Below are 12,959 nucleotides of genomic sequence, written 5' to 3' on the forward strand. Positions count from 1 at the left end.
CACTGCCACTAGGGGTACTGGAAAAAGCTATATATCTTCAGGCCTGAATGATCTAAAATCAACTTTCCAGGACTGGGTGGCAGCAACAGGCTGGTATCGTTAGGTTGACAATGGCCAAAATAAGTCTTGTAGTGTCAGGGTGCTGCTGCTTGGTTTTGTTTCTAGCTGGTTATGGAAAATAGAGAGTACCTCATACTTTTTTTCCTTTTGAGATAATTCCCCTCTTTTCTATATCCATCCAGATACTAAACCAAACAGCAGCAACCTTGCACTACCAGGGTTGCAAGAGCCATTGCCAACCTAATACCTGTCTGCTTACACCTAGTAATGCACCATCATTTCCTGGCGCTTAGGGCCTGATGGTAACTATCTCTTCCCAGTACCCCTGGCGGCAGTAGATACCAGGGTAATAAGTAAATGGTGAAGGTAGTGCTACCAATTCTATGTGCTAACTCTAAGCCCCCAGCTTAGTAATGCATGCTATCACACAGCTTCCACTACAAAGCCAAAAAAAGGTAAAAAAACATTTTTATACGATCTTCAGTGAAATAAAAAAGACCTTGTCACAGTGAATCAAAGAAGTTGAGTGCACATGCTCGGCATCATATCCAGAGGTTGTCTTTTAAAAAATAGATGTATGAGTGCTGGCAGCATTGCTTCGAGGGTTAAAGGGGTCAGCCTGTCAGTGCTCAGAGCACACGGTGCACACTGCATCAAATTAGTCAACATGGCTGTCACCCCAGGAGAAGCCTCTTCTAAAGATAATCCATAAGAAAGTCAGCAAGCAGACTAAAGGATGGGTGCTGGGGCTCATTTTCCCACTCCTTTGAGGAAGGCTCCGGTGACAACATACCCAGCTGGGTAATTGCAGCAGCCCACCGTCCACGAGCACTTGCATTAGAATATTACTCCAACCTCTCACCGGGTTCTAGGTTATGCAGGTAGTCTGGACGTAGTCTTTTACATTGCTCCTGCCAACAAATAGGGTATGGCCATGCTAAAGACCCCTTGAGAAGACATACCCCTTTGTATTTGTCAAACTCCTGGAGAGTAACTAATCTCCGCTCAGTCTACACTTCACCTAGGTCCAGGCATTCTAAATGTCTTCTAACGTTCCATTCCTGCTCCTTCTGTACATCCCATCTCTGAAGACAGGGGTGAACTAGAAGGGGATGGTGCTCGTGCAGGTGCGGGTGACTGCTTTCTTAGTAGCCCAACTATTGATCTGCCTCTAAGGGCAGTTGGAGGGTGCTCAACTGGCTTCTCATCCCAGCCAGACTTGATAGCCATCCGGTAGCTAGGTGGTGGTGATGATGAGGGCACTGCTTGCCATGACTCTGTCTCCTTCTCAGGCTCCGCCAAAGGCATCAAAGCACTGCTGGAATATGGGTAACCAGCTCATTTGGGAGCACCTGCACCACGCTACCCACCACTCTCCATTCTTTCCCTGAGTCTCCTTTCACTTTCATAGAGGGGTGCAAACACAGGGGCAGAGATGCAGCACTTAAGAGGCAGAAAAAAAGGAAGAAGACACAGCTCCCTATACAGTAGGTGTTAACAACGGTTTTCTGGTGTGAGTTTTGATACATTTTTCATATTAAAATCTCAACCCACTGACACTTGGCCCGGGGTACAGAACCCCTTGCTTTAAAGACCCCCCACTATATAAAATATAACTTTTAATTATTCCAAATAAAATAATATAGTGAGAAAAAGATTAAAATCACATATCTCTATGCTTGCAAGTGACAATATCTAATTAATGGAGATATAACTGTCCTCCTATCTAACTATAGTCCGGAGAGCTAAGCCAGTTATTAGATAGATCTAGAGCAAGGGTATATGCAGTTAAAACAAAAACAAATGCCCCCTCTCAACATGTTTCGTTGCCACAGCTACGTCATCAGGAGAAAAATAGGCAACGTTGCCTATATAGTCCCACTATTGTAGCTGCAAACGAAAGCTGTTTCATTACGGTTCATATAAGGTTTGGTTAAGACGAAGCTGAACTTTTCGGCAATGCTCAGCGAACCCGATGACTTAAAGGGGTTGGCCACTTTACAGTAAAATTGCTCAATGTACAGTATTAGTGTACTCACTGTATATACAGACAGCAGCTCCCTGTGTACATCATAGAGCTAAAATCAGACTCCCCTCCTCCAGGTTGTGCTGCCCTGCTCTGTGGTGTTTTGGTCCATAAGATTGCTGACATGGAGGAGCATGTGACCATGCCCCGCCCCCCTGTGTCCACCACTGAGCCTGTATATGTCTATGGAGGACACAAGGGGTTGGGAATGGTCACATGCTCCTCCATGTCGGCCATTTTATGGACAGAAACACCACAGAGCAGGGCAGCCTGGAGGAGGGGAGTCTGATATTAGCTCTATGAGGTACACAGGGAGCTGCTGTCAGTATATACAGTGAGTACACTTACTAATACTTTGTACTGACCTATTTTACTATAAAGTGGCCAACCCCTTTAAGTTTTGAAAAGTCCACTTATCTTTACTGTTGTCCTGTGAAAAGATGTAATACAGTATTTACGATAATGTGAGGGGTATACTCACTTTTGTAAGATACTGTAGCTTTCATTTTGTTGTGTGTGTAAACCCAGCCATTATATGTCTAAAAGTCTGTTTATAAATATTGATTTATGTTAAAGAAGACGTCTGTCAAAATTTTTTAAGTGTTGTTTTGTATTGTACCCCAAAAGTTATACAAATCCCCATTATACACTTATTACGGGAAATGCACATAAAGTGCTTTTTTCCCTGCACTTACTACTGCATCAAGACTTCACTTCCTGGATAAAATGATGATGTCACTTCCTGGATAACATGGTAATGTCATGACCCGACTCCCAGAGCTGTGCGGGCTGTGGCTGCTGGAGAGGATGATGGCAGGGGGACAGTGAAGGACACAGGGCACTGGGGGGACACTGAGCATCCCTCTGCCATCATCCTCTCCAACAGCCATAGCCTGCACATCTCTGGGAGTCGGGTCGTGACATCACCATTTTATCCAGGAAGTGAAGCCTTGATGCAGTAGTAGGAGCAGGGAAAAAAGCACTTAATAAGCATTTCACGTAATAAGTGTATATTGGGGATTTGTATAAGGGTCCATTTACACAGAAAGATTGTCTGACAAAGATTTGAAGCCAAAGCCAGGAATGGATTTGAAAAGAGGAGAATTCTCAGTCCTACCTTTATGACCTGATCTCTATTCATAGTCTGTTTCTGGCTTTGGCTTTAAATCTTTGGCAGATAATCTGTCAGATATCCTTTCTGTGTAAATGGACCCTTACTTTTGGGGGGCAATACAATACTTTAATAAAAAATTTTGCTGGACTTCTTTAACCCTTTGAGGACCAGGCCCAAAATGACCCAGTGGACCGCGCAAATTTTGATCTTAGTGTTTTCGTTTTCCCCTCCTCCCCTTCTAAGAGCTCTAGCACTTTCAGTTTTCTATCTACAGGCCATGTAAGTGCTTGTTTTTTACAGGAATAGTTGTACTGTGTAATGGCGTCATTCATTTTACCATAACATGTATGACGGAATCCCAAATATATTATTTATGAAGATATAAATAGGTGAAATCGTAAAAAAGAATGCAATATGGTAACGTTTGGGGGGTTCCTGTGTCTACGTAATGCACTATATGGTAAAAGCGACATGATACAATTATTCTATAGGTCAGTCCGAACACAACCATATGCAGGTTTACACCGATTCTCTAATGTTATATATATTTTTTTAAATGAAATCCTTTTTTTTGGCAATTAATTATAAATAAAAGGGACTATTGTGACGCTTATAACAGTTTTATTTTTTCACCTATGAGGCTGTATGGGGCGTCATTTTTTCCGCCATGACCTCTAGTTTTTATTAATACCATATTTGTGAAGATTGGACGTCTTGATCACTTTTTATTATTTTTTTTTTATATATAATGTAACATTAAATCGGTACTTCTTTCCCTCTTTTCGTCTACGCCGTTCACCGTTCGCAATGACGCTTATTATATTTTAATAGATTGGACAATTACGCACACTATGGTATAAGTTTATTTGTTTATTTATTTTTATATGTTTTATTTATATAATGGGAAAGGGGGGTGATTTAGACTTTTATTGGGGGAGGGGTTTTGGGGTAGTGTGTAAGTGTTTTTAACTTTTTTTTTCACATTTGAAGTCCCTTTGGGGGACTTTTACATACATTTGTTTTATTTCTTTACTGATCATTGCTATGCCATAGGCATAGCATTGATCAGTGTTATCGGTGATCTGCTCATTGAGCCTGCCTGTGCAGGCTTAGTGCAGCAGATCACCGATCGGACCGCACGGAGGCAGGTGAGAGACCTCCGGTGGTCCGTTTTAACGATCACACTGGGGTCCAGATCGGTAAGTAACAGGGGACTCCCCCTGTCACTTACACTTAAGCACCGCGGTCGCGCCGCGGTTGCAGCGTTTAAGGAGTTAATGACACGCGGCAGCGAGATCGCTGCAGCCTGTCATTACCGGTGAGTTCCCGGCTGCTGATTGCAGCCGGCCTTCACCTGCTGTGAAGCGCGCTCTGCTATGAAGCGCGCTCCGCTCCGGAGCGCGCTTCATAGCCGGAGAAACACCCAGGACGTATAGTTACGCCCTAGGTCATCTGGGGACAGACTTCCATGGCATAACTATACGCCCTGCGTCGTCTAAGGGTTAATTATTCCTGACTTTCTAAATGTATATCACTGACCCCATGAGGCACTGCTTGATAATGGCTCTGTGAGAGAGCTCAAATGTAGCCTTACCTTTGGATGGAATAAAACACTTTTTTCATTCGTTATACCATGGTATGCTGCAGACTTTTTGAAATTTTTATGGATCTGGGACTTTTGATCAAAGTAAAACACTGCTCGCACGCCTACCTAATGAACAAGTGCCGCTCTTTTCTTTAATTATATGCTCTGAGTATAGTGAAGGGCACGGCTTAAGAGTTGTTTTCTTCACTAAACCAGGCCCAAATCTGTACTAGAGCTAATGTGAACTCTGTCTCATGAGGGGAGGGGAAGAGAGAGAGGAAGTCGGAGATTAAAAGGATGGCTCTCCAGACATTTTCCTCCTCTTCTAGGAGTCCATTACCAATTCAGAGGAACACTGTCAAACTGGTAATAACTTACAAAGTAATGTAACTTTTTATTTACTTTGGAATTGTAGTAAATCTTTTTTTTCTAAAGCTTTATTTCTTAATTTAGTATTTATCTAACATGTAAGCTGTTATAATTAAGTATTGGAATAGCTAACCTTTTAACGCAGGCTTCTATCATATCACTTGCCATGAATTTTAGTCGTTGCTCCAGATGGTTGGCAAACTCTGTTTCTGGCCAGTGTAGATCATGGATAAAGTCTTGTAGAGCATCCAACTTCCAGAACAAATCTTCTGAAGTTGCTGATCCATTCCTAAATGCAAAATTGTACATGTTACTTTTGCTGAAAAATTATAAATTCAATGCCAAATTGTTATGCTGCCTGTAGTAAGCACACAGTAAATTAAGGGGGGAATGTATTAAAGATCATTATATTAATAGCTATAGGCGATGGTGACTGTCCGTGCGTCACACACTAAAATTTATACCTGGAAGCATCTTTCGTAGATTTCATCTTCATCATAATTCATGCCAGAGGAAATTATAGTACATATGTCAGGCTGCACCTTCCTACTATGCCCCCACCCTTTTTGAAAAGTGGAGAGTGTTGCATAAAACAGCTGAAAAATGTTTTTTTTTTTTTTTTTGTGCAAATGAGCAAAAATGTATGACGTTTGTATAGCGATTTTCTAGCATACAAGCTATAATAAATTCACCCTTTAGTCTGTCCTCAAAGATCAGTTTTGAAAACCACATTTATATTCAAAAGTATCCTGACCTTAAACTAGAAAAAAAATTAATCAAGCCACCCCTACCAATTTGTTTGCATAAGATAGCAATAAATTACTGTTTAGGGTTACTTTAAACTGCCATTTCCTCCCCTTAAATGTATCCCTCATCCAGATAAACTCAAAATTGCAGGAAAAAAACTACATTTTTTTTGCGATTTCCACATAACATGGTTTTGTGATTGAATGTTAATTGCAGCAAAAACGCAGCATTGTTGCACGCCTACAAACCACAGGAGCCAATAGACCCGCAGACATCATAGTCACATGACAAAAGTATCCTACTACGCCACAGAGGAAGAAAATTGCTGTTGTGGCGGAAGGTAATAAAAAGAAGTAAAGAGAGTCTGTAAGTAAGGTGGAGCAAGAAAACCAATCTGTGTGGGAGAGTGTGTATAGGGAGAGTAGTCTGTGTGAGAAAGATAGTATGGGAAGCAGTCTGTGTGATCTGTTGTCTGAATTCATTTAGAGGTCTTATCTGAGGTGAGAATGAATTTAGGGTGTTTGATTTGAGGTCTTTATTAATTTAGGATTTGGTCTGGGGTCTGAGATAATTTAGGAGTGTAGTCTGGGATCTAATTTGATCAGGGGTCAGAGAATTCTTCTCCCTGCTCTGTGTTTTTGACCTAGAAAGACCCCACAGACTCGCTTTGACAGTCCATCTAGGTTATGTAACATAAAGCCTGGAGTGAATAGACTGCGCATATGTATGCATATCATGTTATTGTCATTTAGGAGCTTTAAGTGCGTGAAATGGAGAAAAAAAAAGCCAAGTACTGTCACTGGTTCCAGGCATTTTTAAGGAACAACGAAGGAAGATTGGACATCAAATGGTTCTCGGATTAGGGGTGGTTTCATTTGCAACATTATCTCAAAAAACACCCATGAGCCTTGCCACTGACTTGAGAGGAGTGAGCCTTGAGCATGCTGTAATGATGCCACACAAGACTCACTAGTAGCAGTGCAGTCCTGTTTGCTCCTCTGCTATGCTCCATGCTTGTCCTGGGGCTGCTTGTGTCTTCCAGCGTATTCTTCTGCCTTCTGCTGCAGTGACACCTCTGGCCACTAGGGTGAACATGTGGTAAACCAGCTTGTCTCCACCTGGTAGTGCCATCTACACCTATTTTAAACTAGCTCCACCTGCCATATACTTGCCTGAGCATTGTTGGAGTATAGCATTCCAAGTTAGGGCATCTGTCACCCGCTTCTGCTGTATAACCATGTATCCTGACCCTTGCCTGTCCTTTGGATTATGATTTCTGTCTGACCCTCTTTTCTACTGCCTGCCTTTCCCATTGCTGACTTGGATTGCCTGACCAGTCTCTGAAGCCGCCTGGCACTACGCTGACATGTATACTCGGTCTGTTCCCTGATGCCTTGCTCCCAAATGTGTGGCATTTGATTACTGATAGCTGAAGTTGTTGGATAGAGTCCTAGTGAGTCCTGGAAAATATGGATACAGCCCAGGAAAGCAACTTCTTCAGCTACTGGTAATCAAATGCTGCACATTTGGCTTTGGATGAACCTGAGCATACTTGAGGTTTGCTCATCTTAACACTCACCAAAAGTCCTTCTATGAACAAACAGTTTGCATGTTTTGCACAATGTCTTGGTTGTTCATCATAGGCCCTATTTTCTTTGACACCACCGTGAACACTATATACACAATGGGGGAGATTTATCAAACATGGTGTAAAGTGAAACTGGCTCAGTTGCCCCTAGCAACCAATCAGATTCCACCTTTAATTTTCCAAAGAGTCTGTGAGGACTGAAAAGTGGGATCTGATTGGTTGCTAGGGGCAACTGAGCCAGTTTCACTTTACACCATGTTTGATAAATCTCCCCCAATGTGTACTTGGACAGTTTATGAATCAACAGGATGATTGTGAACTAACAGAAGGTGACTCCTGCAAGAGTCCTTTTTTAGCAACACAATTTCAAAGGGATTTGGAGTCTGGCAGAAAACAGAGATTACTTCCGGCATTGCATGTATTGCAAAAAATTACATATATGTCAAGGTATGTAGAATATTTTTTAGCTCAGACGGCTTCATCCTAACATACAACAGTTACAACAGAGAATTTGGGCATCTTTTGAGTTAATCTCCCTGTAGAACACATTCATAGTTGAACTATTCCTGACATACCTGCGATCACTGGCAACACCATTTGTTTCTTAATTATGTGGGTTATATCACTGCTGATTAACTGTATTACTTTGCTGTTCTAAAAATTTTTATTATTTTTTGGGGTGCGATATGTCAGAGTTTGGGCGTCTGTGATGGGTGCATCAAGGTATCCTGTTTTCTTGATCACACCTCATTAAAGACTGACCAAAAAAAAACTGCAAACAGAATGGGCTCAGGTTAACATTCAAAGCTTGATTTAAGGGATAGAAGAGATCCTTGTAAAATTGTAGGAAGAATAAAAAAAACTATGGACCTCTTAAAATTACTGCAGAGTTGAATGCTAGTTTAATGGTAATCAGCAGTTGTTTGAGGGGCCAAATTTTTGGCTTAATTCATCAAAATGCTGTTCTGTCCCTTACGTTAAGCTTTGAGTGTCGACCACAGCTACGGTATTTCTCTCTGTAGATTATTCTGGCACTCATGTCATACTAAGATGTGAACAAAACAGTAGACCTCCACCAAAAATCATTTCACTTGTTAGACAGAACTCTGTTAGGTCTAATAAGTAGGTATATATATATTATTATCATCACCACCATCCAGTGGCGTAGCTACCATAGAGGCAGGGAAGGCGGTTGCTATGGGGTCCGTGGAGGGAGGGGGCTCAGGGAAAATAAGAGCCTCCTGTGTCCTTTTGCTTAACCCCTTATTTACTGCAGTGTGTAAGTGACCCAGTGCTCTCTAACATGCTGCAAAACAAAAAAAGGTTTAATACAGAACACAATTAGCTCTCTGACTAACTACTCTGATAACCTCTGACCTCTGTTCTCTGAGTTCCCGCAGAGGTCAGGGGTTATCAGAGCTAATTGTCTTCTGTATTAACCCTTTTTTGTGTTGCAGCATGTAAGAGAACACTGGGTCACTTACACACTGCAGTAAATAAAGGGTTAAGCAAAAGGTAGTCTGCTCCTGCACCTATGTATATAACCACAAGATTCTGCCTTTGGCCACAAGAGAATTTTTTTTTTTTTGCCACATCATCAAATATATATATATATATATATATATATATATATATATATATATATATATATATATATATATATATTTACATGTGTGTGTAGGGGAGGGGGGGGGCATACAGTTTTTTGCTATGGGGCCCCATGAATCCTAGCTACACCCCTGCCACCACCACGCCCCTGCCACGCCCAATAATGATAGATTCTGAGACTAGGAAAGCTGTGTTACTGCTCAGTGACAATACATTCTGAAACTGCAGCTGAGATCAGAAAAGCTGGGTAAGCGCCCAGTGATGATATATTCTGTAACTACTGCTGGAACTGGAAAAGCTTGGTTAACACACAGTGGTTATATATCCTGAGACTGCTGCTGTAACTAGGTAAACTGGGTTACCACTCTGTGATGAATTTACTGTTGAATTTGCTGCATTCCTGCAGTAAAGTCTGCATCAATGGAGATGTGTTGTTTATTTTTACTTCCTTACTGAAGTCAATGAGCAAAATCTGCAATAAATATTATAAATAAATTGACATGCTGCAGGTTTTAAAGCCTTTTCTGAGGTCAATTTCTGTAGATATTTTTTCTGCAGTATGTGAATAAAATTTCTTAAAATCGTATTCACTTTGCTGGTACTATAATATACTGCAGGAAAATAGCATATAAGGGAGGTGTAAAAGACACCTAATATTAGTTATCTAAGATTATACTTTTTTTCATTTGCCAACTGAATCATCTTTTCAATAACACACTGGAAAAGTAAAGTACACAAAAAGTAATCTCCACTAAGTTAATTAAAATTATTTTTTCCTTCCAGTGTCCTCTTTTTCTTTAAGGTTGTTTGTCACTTTCGGTGCCAGCAAATGTGCAGGGATCTGAAGGTCTAGCCAAGTTATCCCTTGAGCTAAAACTCCCAGTAGACCAATCAAAGCAAAACACAGAGCACTTCACATAGCACATTACACTCCCTAACATCTCCCAAACCTGAAGTTCTTATGCCCCAAATGTACCATTATAGAACCACTTAAAAACAAAATAAAATACTGTAATGAAACAAGACAGGTAATATACTGATTAAACTAAACAAAATGTAGAAATATATATTATATTTATATATATATATATATATATATATATATATATAAATAAAACAATAAAAAATAAACATGTGTGAGTATAATTTAAACTCTTTGTTATGTACGCAAAAAGATAGATGGATAAATACATAAAACAATCTACATAACTGACTCTATGAAAACTTTCACATTTATTACAAAATGTCACATACTCATAACTACATTTTTTTTATTGTGGAAAATGAACCTGTTCAGCATTTTGCACTATTGCACTTAATTTTAAATTTCTGATCTGTAATGTACAATAAATTAACACTTAACAACAATTATTAGGTATACTTGACCTGGTAGGTTTTAAACTATTTTTATTATAAATACTTTTATTTAAAACTTTAAATCAAAATCCTACAACATTCATAATTCAACGTCATATTTTCAACTAAACCTTTGCTGATTTGTGTTTGTATTGTCTCAACAACTACAACATTTGTCTCAAGGGGATCTGCAATTAACGGCAGCATGCCAGAAATCCCCATGGTGCTAACCACCATGTGTGCAAGTTGATAACCCAATCCCTAGTACCAGACTGCTACTGGAGGATGATATTACCATCAATAGTTGCTTTTCAGAAATTTGAATGCTCAATACATTCTAGTAAAATAACGTCTTAGGTAATGCCCAAAGGAACAATACCACAATGTAACATCTATACAATTACTGAGAACATTTTTTTTTTTGAAGTTGAAACACTAAAACATTACTGAAAACTACTATATCAAGAAAAATACCATATATATAGGAAATAGTTAAACTTAATGAGAAACCCTGGAGTAAAACAATGAGTAAAACAATGACCACTCTGACTACTAAGAGCCTTTTGTCAACCCTTCATGCCATAGGTAAGTTGCATGTTGGTAGACTATAAAACATCACTAGGCTTCTTTTCTTCTCCTTAACGACGCACGACGAGTATACCTGGCATGCGCCGTTAAGTGTAAACAGAGAGGGCTCCCAGCGTGAGCCCTCTCTGCAGCCCGTGGTCCTTGGTTGCTATGTGCAGCCAAGGACCGCGGGTTTTAGCTGGCGTGGTCAATCGCCGCTCCTGGCTAATTAACTATTTAAATGCAGCTGTCAAAGCTGACAGCTGCATTTAAATAGTGCTTGCTCCTCTATCCCTGGTGCCTGCCTGATCCCGACTCGACAATCAGTGCATCTGGTCTGCTGCAGACCAGAGTAATAGAGCAATGATCTGATTGATCATTGCTCTATTATATACACAGCATTGATCTCAATAGGAGATCAGTGCCGTGTACATAGAAGTCCCAACAAAACACAACAATCACTTAACTCAGGGAGAACAGTGAAAAATTCCAATGGAGTACTCATTTAAGAGTCTCCATTGATTGTCCCATACAAAATTTGAATATGCAAAAAAGGGGTCCGTGGAGCCTCAGTTACGAGTCTCAAAGTACGGGAATAGCCAGATATCCCTCTCCCCAGGGGGCTTCTAATTAATATGTGTAAAAAAAAAATATATATATATATATATATATTAAGTGTTTTTATTAAACAAATAAAAGTTTAAATTACCCCTACTTTTCCCATTTCTTAAATAAAAATAAATAAATTAACATATTTGGTATCGTGGCGTGCGTAATTGCCCAAACTATTAAATTATCCCATTCCTGATCTCGCACGGTAAACGATGTTAGCGCAAAAACTCACCAAAGTGAAAAATTGCGTATTTTTGTTTAAGTCAAATCCACAAAAAAAATTTAACAAAAAGTGATAAAAAAAAGTTGCATATATGCAAACAAGGTACCGAAAGAAAGAACAGCTCATGGCGCAAAAAATGACACCCCACACAGCCCCACAGACCAAACAATAGCGTTATAAGAATGGGAATAGAGCAATTTTAAAGACAATTAGGTTTTAATTTTTATGGATTACATTTTTTAAAAACCATCAAATAAAATAAAAGTTTTAAAACTTACATATCGTTGTAATTGTATTGGCTTGAGGAACATAGATAACATGTCAGTTTTACCATAGGGCGTACAGCGTAAACACGAAACCCATCAAAATAAAAAGAATTGCACCTTGTTTTTCAATTTCACTGCATAAATATTTTTTTTCTGGTTTCACATTGTGTTTTATGGGAAAAATTAAGTCGTTAATTGCAAAGTATAATTGGTGTCGCAAAAAATAATGGCTCATGTGGGTCTGTAGATGAAAATATGCAAGCGCTATGGCCTTTTAAACACGAGGAGGAAAAAACGAAAGCGCAAAAATGAAAACTGGCTCCGTTCTTAAAGGGTTAACCCCTTCAAGACAGATCAATGCATAGAGCCGGTCCCGCACATACTGCAGTGGCCCCTGAAGTCAGGAACGTGCATATACGTTCCTGCTGCACTTGCTATGTGCAGCAGGAACATAAATCTACATAGTGCTGACATGATGGTGTTAAAGAAACTCTCTCAGTAGGTCACTGTGTATTTGCAGTCCATTTAAAGTATCTGTTTAATGGAAAAAATGGATGCAAAAAGAGATGCAATCATGAGCACCTGTTTGGGTGAAAACTGAGCATACATAAACTTTAGCATAAATAAAAATGTGGTTGATCACATTTTGCGTATGTTAAAAGTAACCATTAAAAACTGATCTGTTAAATGGACTGCAAAAATGTAGTGTGAACCTATCCTAGGTTAGCATAAACTCGTGACACAGACACTGAACAGAATGATGTATCACTTATATTGCTCTTTGCAGCAAATTCCGAAATTTCCTTCTGTCCATAACATGGACAATAATTAGTCCTAC

At 39.7% G+C, this 12,959-nt stretch overlaps 1 protein-coding gene and 1 long non-coding RNA gene across 3 annotated transcripts in view; one reads left to right on the plus strand and one right to left on the minus strand.

Moving 5' to 3' along the window:
* Window positions 1–12,959, minus strand: part of CADPS2 (calcium dependent secretion activator 2) — a 424,688-nt gene that overhangs the window by 84,329 nt on the left and 327,400 nt on the right. For both annotated transcript variants that reach the window (XM_069976609.1, XM_069976601.1), the window contains one exon: window positions 5,288–5,443. In XM_069976609.1, coding sequence (XP_069832710.1) covers window positions 5,288–5,443 — 156 coding nt within the window. The remainder of the gene's footprint in view (window positions 1–5,287; window positions 5,444–12,959) is intronic.
* The window catches only part of LOC138796887 (uncharacterized), a 44,723-nt gene continuing 39,526 nt past the window's right edge, over window positions 7,763–12,959 (plus strand). Inside the window, exon 1 of the long non-coding RNA XR_011363836.1 lies at window positions 7,763–7,936. This is a non-coding gene — a long non-coding RNA (uncharacterized lncRNA). The remainder of the gene's footprint in view (window positions 7,937–12,959) is intronic.

The sequence above is a fragment of the Dendropsophus ebraccatus genome, chromosome 1 (genome assembly GCF_027789765.1).
Source record: "Dendropsophus ebraccatus isolate aDenEbr1 chromosome 1, aDenEbr1.pat, whole genome shotgun sequence".
NCBI classification, from domain to species: Eukaryota; Metazoa; Chordata; class Amphibia; order Anura; family Hylidae; genus Dendropsophus; species Dendropsophus ebraccatus.